General features: G+C 41.6%; 1 protein-coding gene across 1 annotated transcript in view; it reads right to left on the bottom strand.

Moving 5' to 3' along the window:
- Nucleotides 1-27069, bottom strand: part of ksr2 (kinase suppressor of ras 2) — a 365578-nt gene that overhangs the window by 208750 nt on the left and 129759 nt on the right. Inside the window, exon 4 of the mRNA XM_078421757.1 lies at nucleotides 20402-20906. Within this exon, the coding sequence (XP_078277883.1) occupies nucleotides 20402-20906 (505 nt within the window). The remainder of the gene's footprint in view (nucleotides 1-20401; nucleotides 20907-27069) is intronic.

Raw genomic sequence — 27069 nt, 5'->3', positions numbered from 1 at the left:
CATAAATCCATGCTGAACCGATCCAGTCACTGCTTTCCGAATGCGCTGCTATAACATCTTTAATAATCGACTCCAGAATCTTCCCCACTACCGATGTAAGGCTAACTGGTCTATAATTCCCCGTTTTCTCTCTCCCTCCTTTCTTAAAAAGTGGAGTTACATTGGATCAGTTCCCATGGACTGGAGGGTAGCCAGAGTCGATAGAACATTGGAAAGTGTTCACCAATGCATCCACGATTTCTAGGGCCACCTCCTTGAGTACTCTGGGATGCAGACCATCAGGCCCTGGAGATTCATCTGCCTTCAGTCCCAACAGTTTACCTAAACCCATTTTCTGACTAATGTGGATTCCCTTCAGTTCCTCCCTCCCACTAAATCCTCGGTCCCCTAGTATTTCCGGGAGATTGTTTGTGTCTACCTTAGTGAAGGCAGAACCAAAGTACTCGTTTAACTGTTCTGCTATTTCCTTGTTTCCCCATTATAAATTCACCTGTTTCTGATTGTAAGGGACCTACATTTGTCTTCACTAATCTTTTCCTTTTTACATACCTAAAGAAACTTTACAGTCAGTTTTTGTATTCCTCACAAGCTTTCTTTCATGCTCTTTTTTCCCCTCTTAATTAACCCCTTAGTCCTCCTCTGTTGAGTTATACATTTCTCCCAGTTCTCTGGTGTACCGCTTCTTCTGGCCAATTTTATGCCTCTTCCTTGGATTTAACACTATCGTTGACTTCCCTCATCAGCCACGTTTGAGTTGCCTTCCCAGTTTTATTTTTTCACCAGACAGGGATGAACTATTTCTGGATTTCATCCATGCAGTCTTTAAATCTTCGCCATTGCATCTCCACTGTCAACCCTTTAAGTATACTTTGCCAATTTATCCTCGCCAATTCACGTCTCATACCTTTAAAGTCTCTCTTCAAGTTCAGAACCCTAGTCCCTGAATTAACCGTGTCACTCTCCATCCTAATGCAGAATTCCACCATATTATGGTCACTGTTGCCCAAGGGGCCTTGCACAACAAGATCACTAACTAATCCTTCCTCATTACACATTACCCAGTCTAGGATGGCCTGCCCTCTGGTCGGTTCCTCTACATATTGGTTTAAACACCCATCCCGTATACATTCCAGGAAATCCTCCTCCTCCGCACTGTAACCAATTAGGTTGGCCCAATCTGTAGGCAATATGGATTTTGTCAATTCAACTCAGATTATTATTCTGTGTATCAATGTGTATCTGGATCCTGGCAAGAACAGTATTTTGCATCTCTTCCTAAAATTGTCACTCTAATAGCAGGATAGGAAGATGGAGTATTGTTCCAGAGAGTAATCATTTTTTTCCGTCCAAGACAGTTCAAAGAATCTCATTCATACCAACTATGCTATGTCACATTCTCATCAATATCCAATTGAAATATCAATCAATAAGATAAACACTCCAGCATTTAAGCTGGAGTAACTCAGCGGGTCAAGCAGCAATGTGGGATTTTATCATTTACAGCCAAAAGCATGATTTACTCAAGATTACACATTGATCAAAAAATCAAATGTGTATAAAAGTAAATTTGATGTAAATTTCAAAATTCAATTTACCGACCAGCAAATATCAAAACAATCAAATCATTGAATCACCTTACACTATCAAAGAATGCTATCACTAATCTTCATGTGCGCTTATCCTCACCAACTACCTACTTTAATTCCACACTCTCGCTCCCTTCCACACAATTTTATAGCCTCTTCAATGTACACTATATAAGCGCAGCGGTAGAGTTGCTGCCTTACATCGCCAGAGACCCGGGTTCGATCTGAACCACGGGTGCTGTCCGTAGAGAGTTTGTATGTTCTCCCCGTGACCTACGTGGGTTTTCTCAGAGATCTTTGGTTTCCTCCCACACTCCAAAGATGAGCAGGTTAATTGTCTTGGTATAAATGTAAATTGTCCATAGTGTGTGTAGGATGGTGTTAATGTGCGGGAATCGCTGGTTAGCGCGGACCCGGTGGGCCAAAGGGCCCGTTTCCACGCTATATCTCTAAACTAAAAACTAAACTATACAATACCTAGAGAAAAATACAATTGATTAATTATTTGTAACATTTATAGAATTCTGCTTGTGTAATACATAAACTTACAGAAATCAGTCTGAGGGAAAGAGTCTGGAGAGGATTCTAAAGGATGGCACGGTGGCGCAGCAGTAGAGTTTCTGCCTTACAGCGAATGCAGCGCCGGGTTCAAACCCAACTACGGGCGCCGTCTGTACGGAGTTGGCACGTTCTCCCCGTGACCTGCGTGGGTTTTCTCCGAGATCTTCAGTTTCCTCCCACACTCCAAAGACGTGCAGGCTTGTAGGTTAATTGGCTTGGTAAATGTAAAAGAAATTGGCCCTAGTGGGTGTAGGATAGTGTTAATGTGCGGGGATAGCTGGTCGGCGCAAACCCGGTGGGCTGAAGGGCCTGTTTCTGCGCTGTATGTCTAAACTAAGGATAAGATATAAATGCACTTGGATAAATGGGCTGATAGAGATAGTCAACATGCTTTTTACATGGGGGATCGCGTGTTACGAATCCGATTTGAGATTTTTGAAGAAGTAACCTAAAAGAGTGACGAGGGTTAATATTTTTCATACAGACTTCAGCAAGGCATTTGATAAGTTTCCGTATGGTACACTGCTCTGGAAGGTTAGATTCCATGGGATCCAGGGAGAGCTGGCCAACTGGATAGAGAATTGGCTTCAGGGAAAGAAGCAGTGGATGATGGTGGAGGGTTGATTTTTGGACGAGGCCTGTGACTAGTGGTGTGCCTCAGCATTCTCTTCCAGGCCCATTACTGTTTGTGGTTTATATCAATAATTTGGATGAAAATGTACAAGGCATGATTAGTAAGTTTGTAGATGACACTAAAGTGGGTGGTAACATAGATGGTGAAGATGGGTACCAAAAATCACAACAGGACCTTGATTAGCTGGGGAAGGGGGCTAAGGAATGGTTAATGGAGTTTAATGCAGATAAATGCGACGTGGAGTGTTTTGGGAAGTTAAACCAGGGCCGGACCTTCAGAATGAATGGCAGGGCCCTGGGGAGTGTTGTACAGCAGATGAGTTTGGGAATGCAGCTACATGGTTCCCTGAAAGTGGCATCACTGGTAGAAAGCGTGATCAAAATGGGTTTTGCTACATTGGCTTTTATCAGTAAACATAGTGAGTATAGAAGTTGGGATGTTATGGTACAGTTGTACAATACTTTGTTGAGGCTGCATTTGGAGTATTGTGTTCAGCTTTGGTCTCCCTGCTATAGAAAGGATGTTGTTAAATTGGAAAGAGTGCAGAGATTTACGAGAATGTTGCATGAACTTCAGGCCTGAGCTATAGAGAGACGCTGAGCAGGCTAGGACTTTATTCCTTGGAGCACAGGAGGATGAGGGATATTCTTATGGAGGTGTATAAAATTATGAGGGGAATAGATTAACATTTTAATTCCTTAAAAAAAAACACACGAGTGAAGCTTGAATGCAGTCTTTTACCCAGAGAAGGGAAATCAATAACCAGAGGACCTAGGTGTAAGGTGAGAGGGGAAAGATTTAATACCAAACTGAGGGACAACTTTTTTTAACACAGAAGGTGATGTGTATATAGAATGAGCTGCCATAAGAGGTAATTGAGGAAGGCATTATAACAACATTTAAAACACATTTGGACAAGTACATGGATAGGATATGTTTAGAGGGACATGGGGCAGGTGGGAATAACATTCTTGGGGCATTTTGGTCGGCATGGGCAAGTGGGCTGTTTTGGTGCTGTATGACTAATGAGAATTAGTGAAAATTACTTTGTTCAGTGAAGAAGTGAGATAATTAAAGGGCTAACTAAATAAAGATCTAACTGCCAGCAAAAATATGCAAGGGAGAAATGTAAATACGATCAAGGGTCAGAGAGGGTGTATGTGCATGGGAAGCTAGCTCAATCTATCCCCATTGAAATGTTTTGTAGGAAAGGGAAGGCGATTATAAAAGGCCTCCTGAAATGGATCATTAAGTATCAGGAAGAACATCTGTGTAGAGACATATCTGTGTGGTCACGTTTGCCTTCAGTAACTCTCCAATGGTAAGGCAAATCAAATGATACAAGGAGAAAAAAAGCTTGAGCAGATACGATCCAATCTTGATTTTATCTCTTCACTGTTCTCGGGGCAGTACAATGGTGCAGCTGGTAGAGCCACTGCACCAGAGCACCAGAGCACCAGAGTCCTGGATTCAATCCTGACTTTAGGAGCTGTCTGGATGGAGATTGCACATTCTCCCAGTGACTGTGATTGCACATTCTCCCAGTGCTCCGGTTTCCCACTGCATCCCAAAGATGTGTGGGTTGGTAGGTTAACTGGCCATTGTAAATTGCCCATTGTGTATAGGTGAGTGGTAGAATCTGGGGGGAATTGATAACAACCTGGAGAGAATAACATTGCATTAGTTTAGTGTAGGATCAGTGTAAATAGGTGATGATCAGCGTGGATTCAGTCAGCAAAACGGCCTGTTTCCACGTGTATCTCTCTATCTCTATAACTGAACATTGTGAATGGATAAATTGATGGCTGGCTTATCAGAACTTCATAGCTCGTTGATCAACACCACTGATAGCTCCTAATATATCTCACCTTCATTTTTTTTTGTTTGATGATGTTCCCATGAACAACCTTAGGATGTTTTGATATGTTAAAGTAACCACACTTTTGGTTCACAATGGGCTTGCCCGATGACTCAACCTGGACTGCCTAGGGAGATGACAGGAGACCTCTACTCATTGCTCCTTAAGATGTACATATCTGCAGAAGCAGCTTGCTGCCTGGAGATAGCTTCTGGTGAAAATAGCAAACGTCACTCCTCAGAATTGCTTTTACAGCTTGCTAAGTCACTCATCCTTGCTTAATGGCAGTCGGAAGCGTCTTTGAATGTCTGCGTCAGGGGTCGGGTAGCTATTGGAGAGGATTCTTCAAGATAGGATTTACGCCCCTATGAAAGAGAATGGATGAATTAGGGAAAGTCAGCTTGCCTTTGCACGCAGCAGATCATATCTTACCAATTTGATCAAGATGTTTTAGGAGGTGACAAAGCTAATGATGAGGGTAGGGCTGTGGATATTGTCTACAAAGATTAAGATGCAAGAGATCCACAATGAAAAATGGTGGGATTTTGCTTGGGTGGCTTACAACCTAACTGTATGAAAAATTATGTTTGCTGTTCCTAATGTGGCCATATTCTGCGTGGGTAGCTTACAATCCAATAGTAGGCACATTGAATTCTCCAATTTTAGATTAAAAATCCTCCCACTTTTATCTCAATCTTTCCTGCGCCCCACCTGGATGTGCACCCTTTCACTTCCCACCTATATTCCTTCCTCGGGCTCTACATTTCACACATCTGCTATCCTTATCCCCTTATCTTACACATTCTGTCTTTTCATCTCTAGCCTTTGTCCATCCATCTTCCAATCACCCACCCCTCAACTGTGTCCAGCTATCACTTACAAGGTATACACAAATTGTTGGAGTAACTCAGCGGGACAGGCAGCATCTCTGGAGAGAAGGAATGGGTGACATTTCAGGATCGGGATACTTCTTCAGACGAGTCCCACTGAGTTACTCCAGCATTTTGTGTCTTCCTTCGATTTAAACTAGCATCTGCAGTTCTTTCCTATCACTTACAAGGCTTTGTCCTGTCCCCACCTTTCTTCCAGCTTTCATCCCACTATTGCAGTCACTGATAAATGGTCCTGATTCAAAACATTGACTACACATGTTCTCCAGAGACGATGCCTGACCCCTCTGAGTTACTTCACCACTGTGTATGCCTTAGATTATCACTTAAACAAAGGAACAACATTGACTACTCTTCAGTCTTCAGGGACCTATTCTGTGGCTAAGAAAGTTGCAAAGATCTTTGTCAATGACCCTGCAATCTCAATCTGTATATTTTTGGAGTGCGGGGGGAAACTGGAGCACCTGTGGAAAACCTACTCGGTCACAGGGAGAACGTACAAACTCTGTAAAGACAGCACCCATAGTCAGGATTGAACCCGGGTCTCTGGCGCTGTAAGGCAACAACTCTATTGCTATGCCACCATGCCACCCATTTATATAAATTAAGTTAATAATTAAATATATTTAAGTTGTTAATTAAAAATATATAAATTACCTGACACTTATCTACTTTTGAATTCTCATTTGAAATGAACACATTCAGCAAGCAAGTTTGTCCAAGAAACTGTTAAGAAACATCAGGAATTACAAAGGTGCTTTTATTGCAAAGGCACAGTGAAATTATTCTCTTACATACAGTCCAGTAAAGTATTGCCATTCCTAAACACATCCCGGATTAGCATTCCAGCCTTGGATTTCAGAATGAGACCAAGATCATCCCAAGCCTCAGAAGGCTGTGGAGGCCATCAGTGGGTATATTTAAGGCAGAGATGGATAGATTGTTGATTAGTATGGGTGTCAGAGGTTACAGGGAGAAGGCAGAAGAATTGGGTTAGGAGGGAGAGATAGATCAGCCATGATTGAATGGCAGAGTAGACTTGATGGGGTGAATTGCCTAATTCTGCTCCTATCACTTATGATCGGAGCACAATCAGAACAAGGAAGGCAGTTTCCTGCTGGGAAATGACTGCACTTAAATGAGTGGTTCTTTAAAGTGTTTTGGATTGTCTATTTAATTCGTTGCTGTTGTTATTAGGTCATTGCATGCTTAATAATGGAATGTTATTTACTAAATATTTGTTCATTTAAAAGTTATTAAATAACTGCATGTATTTATGCATCTTATAGGTAATCCTAGTGCACTGTAGTATTTGTAGGTCAGTTCTATATTCAATAGCAATAATAAACTAATAACCATGTTGAGCTGGAGGTTATGATGTAATAGAAATAACTTGACCTGCAAAGCAAAGCCTTCACAGGCACTGTTCACATTTGGGAATAGAGGCAGCTATGCCTCTGTATTTTGTTGTATACATGCTGTCTGGTGAATGGCAAATCTCTTCTTATTATTCTTCCGAAAATCAAAAATGTTAGAGATTTTCAAGTAAACCACGATATGCCCATTCTGAAATGATCAGTGGGATGGGAGTATAGAAGGAGATTCAGGGGAGCAAATAAAGCCAACCTCACAAGTATTACCATTAAGTTGGATGCAAAATAATTGACATTTGTTAAAAATATGGAAAAAAGTATCCAAAGAAATAAGATTTCAGAAAATGTGTTTTATTTGCATCTCAGGAATGATAGAAAGCTATTGTGAGTTCCTAATTGCCCAAATGTTTTTCATCATTTGCATGCCCACTGCCCCCAGTTACTATGGGTTCACTTTTTATTAGGACAAGTAATGTCATTTGTGCTTTATTTGTGGGTTTTATTTAAAAATTATACATATTTACATGAATTAGAATTGACTGAAACCTATCCTTCCTGTTTAAGGTTATGTTAGATGACACAAAATCAGATTTGTTTCGTCTGGTTGAAGGAGTGCATCTTATCATACTTGCTTACATAATCATAGCATCTTATTTCCTGCTCCCAATGCAGTCTGCCACCAGTAATAATAGGTTATTGCTTATAATTGAAAAAATAACTCAATAGGATTACAACAATTCATAGATTTGGCAGGCAAGAAGAGAGAAAAGCCACTGCTATTGATCAAAGACTGAGAAGCTTATGGTGCATTTAAATAATGGCCAAAAAAACAATAATATATCAACCAGATGAACTTGAAAAATAACTTTGCTTTGAAAGCTCTCCACATGGGACAGAAAAGCAGTAAGAAAGAAATAACTCATCTGAAAGAAATGTTTGGGGGAAGAGAAGCAAGAAGATCTGGGAGCACAAAAAGCAGCTACTTAAGTAATTAAGGTCATTAAGGAAAACAGTCCAACTACTGACATTTAAAAGTAGATAGATTATGCAAGATCTATCCTGAAACTTCATTAGACCCTAATTTGAATACTGTGAATAGTTCCAGTCACCAATTACACATGATTTTTAGAAAATTTATACAGATGAATAGAATCATCTGTATAGAGAAATTTACAGCACAGGATAAATTTTGTTTACTGACTGCATCTCAATCTCCAAAGAGTCTTCTAGCCTAATTCCATTTCATAACTTGTGGCCTGTAACGTTACATTTTGTGGAATATCAAATACTCATTCAAATATTTTACATATACAATAAAGGATCCTTAGACATAAAGACATAGGTGGTTAAGCAACAATTAGGAGTTATTTACCCTTTGGTCCAAAGTGAAATGTATTTGTGTAATTTAGTGGTGGGCAGTCATTAGTTCCTGTTCTAACTGCATTGCACTATTGTTAGATTGCATTACATTACTCAAATTTGCCTGGGCCTAATGCAGGAAAGCTACCTTGCAGACCCACAGGTTCTCTTCTTCCACTCCCACTGCAGGCAATAAATTCACAGGGACAGAAACTCAAACTAACCATTTTTTTAAACTAATGCTCATATTTAAGAAATCTGCAATGTTGCTAATCTCAATAAATACTTATTATAATTATGAATACCCAAGCTTGATTACAATGCAACTAGTAAAATGACAGGAGTGGCTATTTTTCTTAGTATTTATGATATCAGTTATCAATAGAAAATAATTACAAAAATAGAAAGCTGAATAGTTATCCTAAATAGATCAGCCTTAAAGTTGTATCAAATCTAAAGATGATAACTTTATCAGTCTGAAGAAGGGTCTTGACCTGAAACGTCACCCATTCCTTCTCTCCTGAGATGCTGCCTGACCTGCTGAATTACTCCAGCATTTTGTGAATAAATACCTTCGATTTGTACCAGCATCTGCAATTATTTCGGAGTTTTCCAAAATATTAAGGTCTTCCCTAGTTTGCTCCCTGTTAAACTTATGGTCTGTGATTCAAGACCTCACCTTTTCCACAGTGAAAACTGTAAGTTCAATTTGTGTTAGTATTGCTATCTGAGAACACATGGGCTGAGAACACATCTTTGCAGGGCACTGATGTTGAGAATTATTGTGGAGGATGTATTATCGCACTGATTGTGGTCTATGGGTCAAAAAGCCAAAGATCCTGTGGCAGAGGGACATGCTGACTCCTAGATCCAGGAAATTGGAGATGAAGATAGACACAAAAGTATCTGGAGTAACTCAGCGGGACTAGAAGTAGGTCTGAAGAAGGGTCTCGACCTGAAGCGTCACCCATTCCTTCTCTCCAGAGATGCTGCCTGTCCCGCTGAGTTACTCCAGCTTTTTGTGTCATTCTTCAGTTTAAACCAGCATCTGCAGTTACTTCCTACACAATTTGGAGATGAATTTGGATGAGATTTGGTGGGGTAGCACAGAGGTGCAGCGATAGAGTTCTGCCTTACAGTGCCAGAGACCCGTTTGATTCTGACTATGGGTGCTATCTGTACGGAACGTACGTTCTTCCTATGACCACGTGGGTTTCCTCCAGGTGCTCTGGTTTCCTACCACACTCCAAAAGCATACAGGTTTGTGGGTTAATTGGCTTTGGTAAAAACTGCTGGTCGGCGCAGACTCGGTGGGCCGAAGGGCCAGTTCCCGCACTGTATCTCTGAAGTTTAAAATGGTGTAATGGTGTTGAAGGCACAGTTATTGTCAATAAATAACAGTCTGACTTGGGTGTCACTGCCACTTAGGTATTCCAGAAATTAGTGTAGGGCCAGGAGATGACATCTGCTAGAGAGTTGGAAGTTACTAGAGAATATTCTGAGAGGTAAGATATGGGCGGCACGGTAGCGCAGCGGTAGAGTTGTTGCTTTACAGCGAATGCAGCGCTGGAGACTCAGGTTCAATCCTGACTACGGGTGCTGCACTGTAAGGAGTTTGTACGTTCTCCCCGTGACCTGCGTGGGTTTTCTCCGAGATCTTCGGTTTCCTCCCACACTCCAAAGACGTACAGGTATGTAGGTTAATTGGCTGGGTAAATGTAAAAATTGTCCCTAGTGGGTGTAGGATAGTGTTAATGTGCGGGGATCACTGGGCGGCACGGACTTGGAGGGCCGAAAAGGCCTGTTTCCGGCTGTATACATATGATATGATATGATATACATGCATTGAGATGGACAGCGACTGATTGGGGATAGTCAGCATAGTTTTGTACGTGAGAGATCATGTCCCACATGTCTGATTGAGTCTTTTGAAGATATAAACCAAAAAGATTGACGAGGCTAGAGCTGCAGACGTTGTATATATGGATTAGAGCAAGGCATGTGATAACGTTCCGCACGGTAGGCTGCTCTGGAAAGTTAGATCACATAGGATCCAAGGATAGCTAGCTGATGGGATAAAGAATTAGCTTCATGGAAGAAAGCAGAGGGTGTTGTTGGAAAATAAACATAAAATGCTGATGGTGGATATCAGAGCCATTAGAAAAGCTATCTTGTGTAAGAAGGAACTGCAGATGCTGATTTAAACCGTGGACACAAAAAGCTGGAGTAACTCAGCGGGGCAGGTACCATCTCTGGAGGGAAGGAATGGGTGGCGTTTCGGGTCAACAACCCTTCTTCAAACTGAATATTTCCAAGGCAGAGAAAGAAAAACTGCAAAAAATAGAATCATCCAAAGTGTGAACATTCAACATGTACATGATATGTTGATGAAAGTATTGTGCAATCACTATATTTTTGCAATCAATATTTAGCACTTGTCAGATAGGACCAAAAAAAACTTATCATGCTAATTACTCCATGCCCTTTAAACACAGATATTGACACCTTGGCCTGTATTATGCTCCACACAAGTAACTAAGTCAAATTTTCAGATATCAGAATGCTGATTGGTGTGTGAAGGCACATGTTAACTAACCACATGTTGTAAACTATTGGTTTAAATTAACCCTTCACCTCCCCTTTAGTAATATTCAAACTGACTTTGTCGATTTTAGCCTGGATAAATTTCAGAGATTATGTCACCTGCTGCTTTTACTGTGGTAAATAGAATATTTGGTGATGTGCTAAATCTCTTTAAACTTCCAAGCAGACTTCCAAGTGTGCCTTCTTCATGATTACATGCATGGGATGGGCATCAGGGTCAGTCAGGTGATCTAACAGGGCTTGCATGTAATCAAGAACTTTAACAAAAGAAGGGAGAGCAATTACCAAACAGAATTCTGATACTTATCTACTTGCTGGAAGATTAAATCTTTTGATTCCCAACCTGAACCAGGCCCCACTGAATGATACTGAAGTAGTCTTCAACTTTCCAGTTAAAACCTGCTTCACTGCCAGTGGCCTGTGGTGTTTATCTGCAGATGCCCAGCAGCCTCCTCCCCAACCCAATTCACAGGAGCGGGAACAGATTTTCAAAAAGGCAAGATCAGGAACAAGGATCAACTATGTCAGCATTTGGGTTTTAGACTAAATTAAATCACATATCCCTTTTAAAATATTGCCCTTTGGATGAATTTCTTGACCAAGCACTTCAGAGAAGAAATGAACATGTAATCTCAGCAAATAACAATGAAATAAATATTTTCTGATTGAATTAACTGCTAAAACACATATAATGATGTTGCCAAACATATAGATAAGGAAATCAACAGGAATATTATCAGTGTGAATAAAAATCTAAAACTGCTCGCGCTGGAAATCTAAATTAACCACAGAGAATGTTGTAAACACTATGCAGGTCTGTGAGAAGAGAAACAGTTAACACTTTATGTCTAACACTCTTCATCAGATTAGGAAAAGAGAGGAAAATAAAGTTAGTTTTCAGCGCAGAGAATGTGGGAAACAGATGGGTATATATTTAAAGGGAGACAGAAGGGAATATCTTTGACACCATTAAGGTTCCTTGCCTATACAGTATATCCTGTTGTTTATGGAGAGGCTGTGGGAAATGCCTAGCAGGCCAGACTATAGTAACAGGAGCAGAAAAACTGAGCCAAAATGAAATCAGGCAAACACAAAATGAAATCAGGCTAAATTGGCCAGTTCTGATATGAGACAGAAAGAGTGAGTTACTTGAACCTGGAAAATTCAATATTGAAAATATTATAAAATGTTTAATATTGAAATTCTGAATATGTTCAACATTGAAATTATGAATAATTCCAAGAAAGTGCAAAAAGTAATTGGTTGACATATATGGTACATGGCATCATAACGGACAATTATCGCTCACAAAATACCTCTTCTTTGCTCTTTGTAACATCATGTGGACCTTTGCTTTCCCTATCATTCTTTACAGATTTTAGCCTTATTTCATCCATCACCTGTATTTGCTGCCAGCCTAATAACAGTCTGGTTTTAAATTTACAATCTTTTGCTGTTAAAATCCTTTTGTAATCTCTTTCATTTCCCTAAGTTTGTCTTGTCCTTACACACCCAGACAAGAACTCTGCCCGTTGCGTGTTCCCCTCTTCCACAGTGGTGAAAGTCACAGTTCCGCCTATTAATGGTCCCAGTTCTGCCCACTAATGATTATGTTAACCAACTTTGAGGAAAGACTATCAGACCCATCAATGTTCAACTTCTCCATCAGACAATGCAACTTATATGATCCCATCTCTTTCTTTCTGTTTTTGCCACTGGGGAATTGTTTGGCATTTGGACAAACAGCAAAAGATGATGAGTCTGGGTGCTGGGAAGAATATATAAATTTGTACTTCTTCCTATATTTTAATCATTTTGTTGATAACCTTTCATTCACTTAAATAATACTCACATCTATTTCCTTTTCTACTGATTTAATTTATATTATCTCGTCCATTTTCCTGTCTGTTTCTAGGCTTTATTTTTAGCTGTGATCTTAAAAGGACTGCTTTAACTTAACTTTCCAAGTGAGTTCCTGTCCTGTGGCATTGCTTTTCTCTAATGTGGACATCCCCTGCATATCCCATTTTCATCCTTGAAATTCAACCTGCCACCTTCGTTTATGCTCAATTATTATGGATACAGGAGGTCTGCGGCTATTCTGAGTCATTAAATAACCTCAGCTTCATATGAAATAATTAGACATTTGCTGCAAATATTGCTGCAATTGCCACATCAATTACAAAAATGAATATAGATTTTTTAGATATTCAACACTTTTCTTCAATACAAGTTTCTGAACATTATTCAAATCCTGGAATATTAGAAGCATTCTTCAGTTAATTTTTGTTGAGGAAAATTCTGGCAGGTCCCTTGGCAATTTAAAGGGTACACTTTTAATCGTGATATAGATGTCATGCAATCATGGTTAAGGAATACAGTAAAGTAATAATCTGCCAAATGAGGAAATATTTAAGTCTGTAAATGTAAATGAAGAGGTTTGAGACATTGTGTGAATTGTTATTTCTGCCAATTGTTATTTTTATACCAATTGTTATTTTAAACACTACATTCGATTTCACAAAGATCATCTAGAGACATGATTTTGCTCAGTAAAAGTTCATGAATAGAGGGCAAAGACCCTGATTTTTCCCAAGCCCTTCCCAGCACATTATAAAATTGCAGGCAGAAGACCTATAATTTTCTGTAAGTGCTCAGTTGGCCAGGTAGTATTGTACAAATAAGAAGTTTGAAACCATGCACTGATTTCACGACATGAACTAATAAAACAAGATGCAATATAATTGCTAATTTGAAACATACAAAGTAAACAAAATCACGGTTCTCTCAATATAAAGAACCAGAGTTAGCATCCAGATCAAAATCTAAAATATTTTTATGAAAAATAATATCTAATCTAAGAACATGCATGAAGCTTTTACATACAAGTGCATTTTGACAGGAGTCACAATTTTAAAAAGTAAACTATAGCCAGTAGCTCAACTGCAATGGTTGCACTTCTGCAGTTTCAATGTTACTTTGTGGCACAAAACAAATGAAAAATTATCTCTGTAAACAAAATGGAAACGACTTTCCTCTTGGAAGCACCCAAGGGGATCACATAAATGGTTGGGCCAGGAAAATTCCAGGCACATCACTACTCAAGTGCAAAGCTCCTCCAGCATGATACACCTGCTGGGGATCTAACAGGGGATTAAAGAGGACTGTTAATCATAAAATCCCTTCAACCGATGTTTTTTCTTATCTATTTAGATTACCCATAGCTTGTAGTTTCTACATCCCTGTGTAAACATTTACACATTAAAATATGGCCAAATTACAAACAGATCTGACAAAATAGACATTTTCATATCATATCATATCATATATATACAGCCGGAAACAGGCCTTTTCGGCCCTCCAAGTCCGTGCCGCCCAGTGATCCCCGTACATTAACACTATCCTACACCCACTAGGGACAATTTTTACATTTACCCAGCCAATTAACCTACATACCTGTACGTCTTTGGAGTGTGGGAGGAAACCGAAGATCTCGGAGAAAACCCACGCAGGTCACGGGGAGAACGTACAAACTCCTTACAGTGCAGCACCCGTAGTCAGGATCGAACCTGAGTCTCCGGCGCTGCATTCGCTGTAAAGCAGCAACTCTACCGCTGCGCTACCGTGCCGCCCTTTACTTGTTTTATATTGTTAATTAATTGAATAAATGAGAATGAATGAAAGTACAACATTATCATAAATCACACTTCCATGTGCAAACATTTACACATTAAAATATGATCAAATTACCAACAGATCTGACAAAATAGACATTTTACCCTGTTTTATATGGTTAAATTATCCTCCAAATGAATATATAACATGGAATGGTAGCATTGTGCAGACGAGTGATCCAGAGGTGTGGACTAATAACCTTAAACTTGTTTTCAAGCCTTACCATGGTAGCTGGAAAATTTAAATTCAATAAACTAGAATGAAAATAGTGACCATGCAAATATTACATTATCATAAACCGCATCCTGTTCACTAATGTTCTGCAGAGAAGAAAATATACCATTGTGTTTCCAAATCCTTAATAATGTGATTGACACTTAATCACCTTCTGGAATAGTCTGGCAAACAGTATAATTACTGCATAATAAGAATAAAATGGAACGGACTATCTTTGATCAGACTTTGCGGGCTTCACCTTGCACTAAAAGTTATTCTCTTATCATGTATCTGTACACTGTGAATGGCTCAATTGTAATCATGTACAGTGCCCTCCATAATGTTTGGGACAAAGGCCCATCATTTATTTATTTGCCTTTGAACTCCACAATTTGAGATTTGTAATAGAAAAAATCAAATGTGGTTAAAGTGCACATTGTCAGATCTTATTAAAGGCCATATTTATACATTTTGGTTCCACCATGTAGAAATTACAGTTGCGACTCCTCCAGTCTGCCGTGATAAAACTGTGTTGTTAGGGAGGGAATTTCAGGATTTTGATCCAGCAATGAAAAAAGAATAATACAATTCCAAGTCAAAATGCAGTGTGCTTTGTATGCTACGGCATTCTCATGCCCCTGCCGCCCTCTAGGTAACTGAGTTTGCAGGTTGTTTTGTTAAAGCAGTAAGCACCACTAAAATTGAGACACCAAGATGGTGAAGCTACATTGCAAAATTACATAGATGAGAACAATAAAATGTGACAAATGTTGATTGAGCTAAATTATTCCAAATCTTCAGCTAATTAATCAATGTTATATTTCCGTTGTGGATAATTACCCAATGTTCAAATCTGTTTGTTACTTCTCGCCAAATGTAGCAGCTCATGCAGCAAGACCTGAACAACGTCCAGGGATAGTTGAAAAGTGATGAGCAATATTTGCACCGTATAAATGCTAGTCAAAGACCATCTCCATTAAAATAGAATCTAATGAACTATCTTTGGCATTAAATGACATTTAGTTTAGTTTAGTTTAGAGATACAGGACGGAAACAGCCCTTTTGGCCCACCGAGTCCACACCGACCAGCGATCCCCGCACATTAACACCATCCTACACACACTGGGGACAATTTACACTTAAACCAAGCCAATTAGCCTACAAACCTGTATGTCTTTGGAGTGTGGGAGGAACCCGAGGATCTCGGAGAAAACCCATGCGGTCACGGGGAGAATGTACAAACTCCATACAGACAGCACCCGTAGTTGGGATTGAACCCGGGTCCCCGGCTCTGTAAGGCAGCAACTCTACCACAGTGCCACCTGGCTGCCCGATTTATCATCACAGAGTTCCGCACCCACAACATTCTGGGCTACATTCTAGATTATAATTAACCAGAAACTCAACTGCACCAGCCATATAAAAATTGTGGCTACAAATGGAGATTAGAGGTTGGGTATCTTGCAAAATCTGATTCATCTACATCCTAAAACATTTCAATCATCTCACAAAGCACTAATCATGAGTGTGATAGAACACTCAGCACTTACCCAGGAATGCAGCTTCAGTAATATTTACGAATCGTGGAGTGATCCCAGACAAAACATCCCACTTGATTAACACCCCATCTCCTTGCCTAAATATTCATTGCCTCCCCAATCTGCACACCATGACAATGGAACGTGACTTTCTACATAATGCACTGCAGTAACTTGCTTAGACTACACCAACAGTACCCCCCTTGACCTATGACCTCTACCACCATGCACTGGTGCACTGGTGCACTGGAACCATTAGCAAATCTCTGTCCAGGTCCCTGCAAAAATATATAGCTTCATCATGGCTGAATCCAAGTCGTAAACTGCGTACCCGAAAACAGAAGGACTGCAGCATTTCAAGAAGTTTGCTCAGCACTAACTCCTTAAGGGCATTGAAATTAGCAAATCGCATTGGCCCACAAGTTGTAAAAGAATGAATAAATATAAAAGATCAGATGTGAACCATGTGGTACTGTCATATTCACTCTAAAATTATCGTGGACAATTACACAATTAACGGGAAGAAGAAACACCATGAACATCTATATCTTTAATAATGTATGTCTGTATTACAATGCAGATGTGCTATGACTTACAGCACATATTAGCAGATTGAATGTTCTACAACTATACCTATATTCCCCCTTCGCTCGTTATTTTAACAGAAAATGCTTGGAGTATCAGATAGTTAGCATTTGTGGCATTTGGGCGGCACGGTAGCGCAGAGGTAGAGTTGCTGCTTTACAGCGAATGCAGTGCCGGAGACTCAGGTTCGATCCTGACTACGGGTGCTGCACTGTAAGGAGTTTGTACGTTCTCCCCGTGACCTGCGTGGGTTTTCTCCGAGATCTTCGGTTTCCTCCCACACTCCAAAGACGTACAGGTATGTAGGTTAATTGGCTGGGTAAATGTAAAAAAAATTGTAAAAATTGTCCCTAGTGGGTGTAGGATAGTGTTAATGTACGGGGATCACTGGGCGGCACGGACTTGGAGGGCCGAAAAGGCCTGTTTCCGGCTGTATATATATATGATATATGATAAAATCAGAGTTGAAATCAAGTCAATTACCTTTTATTTTAACTGATGAATGATCATTGACTTGAATCATTAGCACTCATTCTTTCTCCACAGATATTACCTGACCAAATCTGAATCCCCAACCGTTTCTGCTGTTATTTAATTTTCCAGATCAGTCTTTTTTAAACTTTTCAAATCCTGATATCTTGCCCCCAAAACATGATCCACTGTTCTACAGTATCACTGAATATATAACAGTTTAAACTTCAACATTAGTTAGCTTCTGAGAATTTATTAAAAAATGAAATTGCAACTCTTCAAGGCAAACATACTATTCAGTTCACTGAGTGACAATATAATTTAGCAAATAATTAGTAATGTCATGATCAGTTACACACTTTTAGTCATAATTGTCTGGAAATTTTGCAGAGAGATATTTTCATTACAGCCATCTAACTATTGTGTAAAATTCTTTTGTTTGATATTAAATGGTATAATTTCATTTAAAATTGTCCCTTAGTTTCTGCTATTCAAAGATAAAAGCATGAAGAACAGAACACAAAGTAATCATTCAGTGCTTTGGGTATTTTACCTTCCAAAAGACCATTCATATGTCTTTATATTCATGGACATTTATATATCAAACTATATGCATTCTCTTTCTTTGTTATTACTTTCTGTAGCTGCATGTGCTCATTTTCTTTCCCTTCCACTGCCCCCACATCCCATTATTCTCCCCACTTCTGATTTGTATATGCTTAGTTTTGTTCTTCTTAGTGAAGACATCTAAGAGAGATTTGACAGGTATTTAAGTTAAGGAGCATTAAAAAAAGAGAAACAATTTCTAATGGCTGAAGATCAATAACGAACGAATACCAATGCAACGTGACCAACAGAAGAGTCAGGGATGTTATGTGGACAGTATTAAGCTGTGCGGGTTACAATGTAGACTGCATACATCATGGGGTGATAAGTCAGCAAAAGCATTTAGAAAGTAATTAGTTAAATATTGTAAAAGAAAATTCAGATATTTAGTCATGGGTGTGGATGAGGGGGGACCTCATTGAAACTTACCGAATAGTGAAAGGCCTGAAGAAAGTGGATGTGGAGAGGATGTTTCCACTAGTGGGAGAGTCTAAGACCAGAGGCCATAGCCTCACAATAAAAAGACGTACCTTTAGAAAGAAGATGAGGAGGAATTTCTTTAGTCAGAGGGTGGTAAATCTGTGGAATTCATCACCACGGATGGCTGTGGAGGCCAAGTCAATGGATATATTTAAGGGGGAGATTGACAGATCCCTGTATGGTGTCAGGGGTTATGGGGAGAAGACAGGAGAATGGGGGGGGGAAGATAGATCAGCCATGATTGAATGATGGAGTAGACGATGGGCCGAAGGGCCTAATTTTGCTCCATAACTTATGACTCTGTGGGCTGACTGGCACTGATGACTTTTTAGCTCTGACTGATGTCCCCACTTTGAGACTATATAAACGAAGAGTCATAACAAATTTGCCACAGAGGACTAGTATAGTTGGAAAAACTTGGATAGTTTGATTTTGTTTGGAAACAAATGTGAATTTGGAATATATTCTATCTGGACATAACTGATTAAAACAGCAAGATTCTAAGATACATAAAGAAATAGTTAAACTAAAAGATTTAACAACATATATTGGTTTTTAAAATATGTCCAGCTTTTGATTATTTTATAATTGAGTGGTACATAGATTTTTTTTCATTTGATTTATGTACATTGATCAGCATTCCAGAATCCTAAACATTTGTTCTCCACAATTGCACAACTGGATATATTTACTCTCTCCAACACAGAACCAAAGAAAATTTGCCACACAGAAGGAGGCCATTCAACCTACATTATCAGTGGCAGGAATCTATCAAGCAGTTGAGTTTAGAGATATAGTGTGAAAACGAGCCCTTCAGCCCACCGAGTCGCACCGACCAACGATCACCCATACACTAGTTATATCCTATACTAAGGACAATTTACAGAGGCCAATTAACCTGCAAACCTGCATGTCTTTGGGATGTGGGAGGAAACCGGAGCACCCAGAGGAAATCCATACAGTCAGAGGGAGAACATGCAAACTCCGGACAGACAGCATGCATAGTCACAATTGAACCCTGGTCTCTGGTGCTGTTAGGCAGCAACTCTACAACTGTGCCATTGTGCTGTCCAAAAGTTTAGACTTCTCATTTTAAGTTCACCTTTTAGAAATCTATCTGTGCTATTGACTATTCATTTTGGATTTGCAGAATGTGTACCAGTGAGTCATTTACAAACATAAATAGGAGTTACCTTATCACAGCAAGTAAACAGTTTTAAATAATTGAATTAGCATCTGCATTAAAATTATCCTGATTAGAGTAACTATAATAATGACACGAGTTTTATTGTAAAAACAATCGTGATTCTCATGCCATTTTGTTTAGCTGTCATTTATGCACCCTTTTAATAAACTTAATGAACACCACCCTGGCACTGAAAAAGAATAAGTTTGGAATTCATTCTTTTGGATTTTAATTATTTTGGAAGATTAAAACGAGGTTTTATTTTAGCTTTTCCTTTCAACGACTCTTCTCTTTCCAAATCCATTTTTTCATGCCCTGTCTTTGTTCCTTTTACTCTTTTGATGGTGAATTCATTCACTCTATATGTCCTTCTCAGTTCTTTTCTTGGTAATTTCACGGACCTTCAATCTGATTGATTGCTTGTCTTTTTCCATCTGACCCCTGATGTATTACCAGGTCGTCCAGCTAACCCATTGTTAGATTCACTTCTCCACCAAAATCAAGTCAAAATTTTACAAATTCTACAGTTACAAGTTTTACATTAAATGTTTGCTGCTGTTTGAATAGGAGTTGCTTATTTGAGCATTTTCACAGAAAATCTTCATGTGTAGATCGATTTTCACTTTGCTATTGTGTTCAACATCTATACAGCTACTGGAATAAATATATATATAAAATAAATTTCATCTTTAAATATGTTTATATTATGGGATGAACCAGCTACTGATTAAAATAAATTTCACATCGACTTAACAACTAATTAAGAATGTTTAACTTACTTTGGAGTATGCGTTTCTTCCACCCTGTTTCCTAGCTGGAACTCATGTGATTTACTTCGGTGTAGGGCAGTGAAGCCAGGAATGAGGTGAATTAATTTGCGAGACGTTGGTGGAGGAGTTCCAGGTGGTTTCAGTTTGTTCCTTCTCCTCACAGGTGGTGTTCCCGGAGGTGTCATTGTTGTTACTATAGGAGGAGTCCGAGGGGGAGTATGAATTGGATGTCGCTGCCGTGGAGATGGTGGCAGGGAACTTGGCCCACTCTCAAATGTAGGATAAAGCCCAATCGGATCTCCAATGGTCAGTCTATCTGTGTAAGTACAATTGGTTCCTAGCACAGGCACTGAATGGAAGTCTTGCTGCATGAACTTTGATGGCATCTTGGGGCTTAGTGTGATACTGCATCCAGGCCACATGACTGGTTCCTCTTGGCTGACAGGAGTATTCTCTTTCCCAGCTTCTGTTGTAGGCCATTGGATAACCCAGTCTTGGCTGGAATGGCTACTCCCTGCATTTCAAAACACAAGGCATCATTAAATTCACCAAAAATTAAAACAATTAAAACATTGTGACATATTGATCATAACTCTCAAAAAAAGATAGTTGTATTACGACTGGCCTCGGCCGTATTACCATTTATCTTAGCAAGAGAAAGTAATTAACTTAATTTTAATTGAATCAGAAGTACATTGACTGGCATTTTAGACATATGCTTAGTTTCCTTCTTACTGACAGGAAGCTCCAGTTTCCTCCCAAATCCCAAAGATGTACTGGTCCATAGGTTTATTGGCAACTGTAAATTGCTCCTAGTCTGGTGGGGTGGCAGACGAATTAAAGGGGAGTTGATTAATGCATGAAAGAGAATAGGTTACACGGAAATAAATGAGGGAATGAGAGAGGTGGAAATGCTCTATCAGCTGGTACAGACTCAATGGCCTCCTTCTCTCTTCACTACAGTCCAGAAATCCTCCTGCCAGCAGAAGGCAACCAAAGCCAGAGCTCCCCAGAAAGCAAAATAAAAAAATAATGTGAAGCAGAAAAGGAAATGCTTCACACGTGCTACAGCACGAAAAACAAAAGCAGAGAGATCAGAGGGGATATAAAAATATAGACTGAGAGAAAAATCACACTACCATAAAAGAGAGTGTTTGAAAGGCATGTACATGTAACAAAAAGACAGCATAAGGATGGGTAGGGTTTAATGGAAACCAAACAGGAGATTTATATCTGGAAGCAGAGACGAGGCTGAAGTACTAAAGGAGAACATCAATTGTTTTTACCAAGGAAGAAATTCTACCAATGTAATAATAAAAGAGGAAGTACGAGTTACTGGACAAGCGAAAAATTTAAAGAGGGAAAGAATGAGAAAGGCAGTCCGTTCACAACTTTATGTCACAATATTTGGATGGGATGCTTCTGAAGGACAAAAGGGTTGCAATTGCAGATTTGTTGGCTGTAATCTTTCAATTCATTTTAGAGAAACTGAGCCAGTTGATTGGAGGGTGTTATGCCCCCTATTCAAAAGTGATGTCAAGTCAAGTCAAGTCAAATTTATTTGTCACATACACATACACGATGTGCAGTGAAATGAAAGTGGCAATGCCTGCGGGTTGTGCACAAAAAGAATTACAGTTACAGCATATAAATAAAGTTAATAAGTTACTATTAGTGTCGACAAAAATTTAGTCTCTGGGGTTATAAAAGTTGACAGTCCTGATGGCCTGTGGGAAGAAGCTCCGTCTCATCCTCTCCGTTTTCACAGCGTGACAGCGGAGGCGTTTGCCTGATCGTAGCATCTGGAACAGTCCGTTACTGGAGTGGCAGGGGTCCCTCATGATCTTGCTTGCTCTGGATCTGCACCTCCTGATGTATAGGTCCTGCAGGGGGACGAGTGTAGTTCCCATGGTGCGTTCTGCCGAACGCACTACTCTCTGCAGGGCCATCCTGTCCTGGGCAGAGCTGTTCCCAAACCAGACTGTAATGTTGCCGGACAGGATGCTCTCTACAGCCCCAGAGTAGAAGCAATGAAGGATCCTCAGAGACACTCTGAATTTCCTCAGTTGTCTAAGGTGGTAAAGGCGCTGCTTAGCCTTACCCACCAGTGCGGCAATGTGCGTTGCCCATGTCAGATCCTCTGCGATGCGGACTCCCAAGTATTTAAAACTGCTCACCCTATCCACAATAGACCCATTTATCTCCAGTGGCGTGTACGTCCTTGGATGTTTAGCCCTTCTGAAGTCCACAATCAGCTCCTTTGTTTTAGTGACATTCAAGAGGAGGCTATTGTCCTGACACCAGAGTGCCAGATCAGCCACCTCCTCCCGGTAGGCCTTCTCATCGTTGTTGGAGATCCGGCCCACCACCACAGTGTCATCAGCAAACTTGATGATGGAGTTTGAGCTGAACCTGGCCCCACAGTCATGTGTGTACAGGGAGTACAGTAGGGGGCTAAGGACGCAGCCCTGGGGGGATCCTATGTTCAGGGTGAGGGAGCTAGATGTGTGTTCCCCCATCCTGACCACTTGGGGCCTGGCAGTGAGAAAGTCCAGGACCCAGGCACACAGAGGGGTGCTAAGCCCCAGTTCCAGCAGCTTCTCAACCAGTCTGCTGGGGACTATTGTGTTGAATGCTGAACTAAAGTCAATGAACAGCATCCTCACATAGCCCCCCTGGCTGTCCAGATGAGAGAGAGCGGTGTGTAGAACCTGGGAGACCGCATCATCCGTGGACCTGTTCGGACGGTATGCGAACTGTAGTGGGTCCATGTTGCGAGGAAGGAGGGCGCAGATGTGCTTCTTGACTAGCATTTCATGACAACCGAGGTGAGGGCCACCGGTCGGTAGTCATTTAAACACGCTGGAGAGGCATTCTTTGGCACCGGTACAATGTTGGATCTTTTGAAGCATGCAGGGACCACGGACTTTGCCAAGGAGAGGTTGAATATTGTGGTGAGCACTGGAGCAAGCTGAGTAGCACAAGACTTTAGTACTCGCCCAGATATACCATCTGGGCCTCCAGCTTTCCTCGTGTTCACACGCGTCAGAGCCCACCTCACGTCATGCTCGGACACCGAGAATGTGTGCACATCCCCGGCGGTGGATCCCCCTCCAGCCTCGCTAGCCAGCGCCCCCTCGGTGCTGTTTTTAGATGGTGAGCTGGTGGTGTTACCCGTCTCAAACCGTGCATAAAAAGAGTTCAGGTCATCAGCTAAGGAGGAGCCGGCACTTCCGGTTGAGGGGGTGCTGGACCTGTAGCTAGTTATAGTCCGTAGCCCCTGCCAAAGGCGTCTGGTGTCCTGCTGCTCCATCTGTGACTCCATCTTGTCCCGGTACCTCCTTTTTGCATCCTTCACTGCCCTTCGCAGTCGGTAGGACTCTCCCTTGTAGTCGTCCATGTTGCCGGATGCCAGGCCGGAGTTGCGAGCATTCAAGGCCACGCGAATAGACCTGTCCACCCAGGGTATTTGGTTAGGGAAGATACTGACCCTTACCGTGGGGATGATGGTATCGGCTATTGTGGCAATGAAGTCCGTAACCGCTTCCGCAAACTCATTTACGTCTCTGGAACTTTCTTGGAACATGTTCCAGTCGACTTCGCTCAGTGCATCCTGCAGCATGGCCTCTGAATGGTCAGCCCACCGCTTTACGTCCCTCGTCACTGTCGCTTCCCGTACTATCCGTTGTTTGTACTCCGGCAGCAGGAAAATGGCAGCGTGGTCAGATTTTCCAAAAGGAGGGAGAGAAACGGCCTTGTAGCCTTTCCTGAACGGCGTGTAGCAGTGGTCCAAAGTTCTTTCCCCCCTGGTGACACACGTGATGTGTTGGTAGAAGTTGGGCATGACCTTTTTGAGATTTCCCCTATTGAAGTCTCCAGCCACCAGCACAGCCGCATCAGGGTTCTTGTTTTGGTGTTGACACAACACATCGTGTAGGGTCGACAGTGCCACGTCGGTGTCCGCATGCGGTGGGATATAGACGGCTGTGATGATCACCGAGCTGAACTCCCGGGATAGGTAGAATGGTCGGCATGAGATAGTTAGATGTTCCAGGTCCGGCGAGCAGGAACGAGAAAGCGTCTTAATATTTCCAGGATTACACCAGTTATTATTGGTCAAGAAGCAGACTCCTCCGCCCTTGGATTTCCCGGATTCTTCCGTTCTGTCCGCCCGGAAAACAGTGAAGGACTCGGATGGGCAGATCACCTGGTCAGGCACCAGCGGGGTCAGCCATGTTTCGGTCAGACAAAGGATGTTACAGTTCTTTATGTCCCTCTGGAATCTGATCCTTGCCCTCAGGTCATCCAGCTTGTTCTCCAGGGACTGGACGTTGGCCAGAAGTATGCTGGGCAGAGGTGGACGTAAGGCTTGGGTTCTCAGCCTGCTCCGAATCCCCCCTCGCTTCCCTCGGTGTTTTTTCCAACTTTCCCACTGACCTGCGCTCCCACTGCTGCTGCCGTGGTGAGCTCCTTTGATGATCTCTATCGTTATATCGGTGAGTAGTTTTCTGTTTAATAGTGCTCCGGTAGCGCTCGAGTTTAATTTTACGAGCGTTTCCCGGTCGTACATTGGTTAATGCTAAGTGCTAGCACACGCTAGAGCACTTAGGGATAATTTTAAAGTAAACATACCAGTTTAAAACGCAGTTCCCGCAGAGCTACCACGACGGCGACTGGACCGCGCCATCTTTTTCTGTTAAGATAAACCGAGCAACTGCATCAGTCACTTTAACCTCACTGTAAAGGAAGATTCTAGAAAGAATAATCAAGGACAAAATGAACCATTTGGAGCCATAGGGATTAATATGGAAAAGCCCATGCTGGTTTTTGGGAAAAAGATGTGCTCGACTAACATTTTTGCGTGTTTTTGGTAAAGTGACAAAAAAACGGTTGCTGAAGATAATACAGGTACTGTGTACGTGGATTTTCAAAAGGCATTTTATAAAGTGACATAATGAGTATGTCAGCAAAACTTACCCCCATACGATGAAAGGGGCTGTGTCCACATAATACAAAATTGGTAAGGGGTGGAGAACATGGAGTCATTGTGAATGGTTATTTTGCTAACTGAAGAAAGACAAAAGCTGGTGTTCACAAGGGATTGATGCAACGACCACAGCATGGAATGGCATGGAATTCTGCACCAAAAATTGCCAACAATTTATCAGTAAATTTTGGGACTTCTATTTGAACACTGCAACCCCAAATTACTGTTGAGCTCCTCTGGCAATTCCCCAATTGCCTCCATGGATATGAATGTCATTACACCGGGGAATCTAGTCTCAGATCCATTATTTGCAAGTATTTTAGTTGATTTTTTATTTTGAAGTTTCAATAATTGGTTTATTTCATTTGAAATGTATTTTCAATGTTTCCTGTTGCTGACCATGATAACAGGTATAACAGGTATAACAGAGCTTTATTTGTCGTTCGGTACCGAAGTACCGATCGAAACTACATAGCAGTCATAGAAAAAAAAAAAAAAGAACACAAGACACATAACCCCAACACAAACGTCCATCACAGTGACTCCAAACACCCCCTCACTGTGATGGAGGCAACAAAACTTCCACTCTCTTCCCCACGCCCACGGACAGACAGCTCGTCCCCGACCGACCCGCACAGTCCCCGCACCGGGCGCTGAAACGTCTCGCGGCCGAACCGGGCGATGAAAGGCCCGCGACCAAGCCTTGCGCAGCTAAGTCCCGCAGCCGAGCCGCACCAGCGGTGAAAAGTCCCGCAGCCGAGCCGCACCGGGCGGTGTTAAGTCCCGCAGCCGAGTTGCACCGGGCGGTGTTAAGCCCCGCAGCCGAGCTGCACCGGGCGGTGTTAAGCCCCGCAGCCGAGCTGCACCGGGCGATGTAAAGTCCCGCAGCCGAGTTGCACCGGGCGATGTAAAGTCCCGCAGCCGAGTTGCACCGGGCGGTGTTAAGCCCCGCAGCCGAGCTGCACCGGGCGATGTTAAGCCCCGCAGCCGAGCTGCACCGGGCGATGTAAGTCCAGCGGCCAAGCCGCACCGGGATGTAAAGTCCAGCGGCCAAGCCGCACCGGGATGTAAAGTCCAGCGGCCGAGCCGCACCGGGATGTAAAGTCCAGCGGCCGAGCCGCACCGGGGGATGTTAGGCCCCGCAGCCGAGCCGCACCCCGCGCCGTGAGGAAGAGAAAAGTTCCTCACACCCACACCCACCCCCCACACACCACCACCCCCTCCCACACATACACAACCAAAAATATATATATAAAAATCATCCCAACACCGACACTCAACAAAAAAAAGACGGACAGACTGCTAGTCAGCCGCTGCCGTTAGGCGCAGCCACGTGAGATATCTACTCTAATTCCATTTGCCTGTGTTAGACCTGTATCCTTCAATGCCCTCCCTATCTAAGTGCCAAATGCTTTTTAAACATTGTAATTGGATCTTCCATCTCCCGTGATAGCCTGTTCCAAATAAACACTACCTCTATGTGAAAAGCGAACATCTCAGAACTCTTCTAAATTTCTCATCTCCCACCTTAAGTCTATACCCTATCTTTCTCGGCTCAATGACCCTGGGAAAAATATTCTGATTAGCCATGCTATTCATCATTTTATAAACTCCTAAAATGTCACCCTTCAGCCTCCTTCATTCTGGTGAGATTAAACCCAGTTTATCTAACCTGTCTATAATTGCAATC

Source organism: Rhinoraja longicauda, chromosome 25 (genome assembly GCF_053455715.1).
Source record: "Rhinoraja longicauda isolate Sanriku21f chromosome 25, sRhiLon1.1, whole genome shotgun sequence".
NCBI classification, from domain to species: Eukaryota; Metazoa; Chordata; class Chondrichthyes; order Rajiformes; family Arhynchobatidae; genus Rhinoraja; species Rhinoraja longicauda.
The sequence above is the reverse complement of the archived record's forward strand: the minus strand, read 5'-3'. Positions and strand labels throughout refer to the sequence as shown.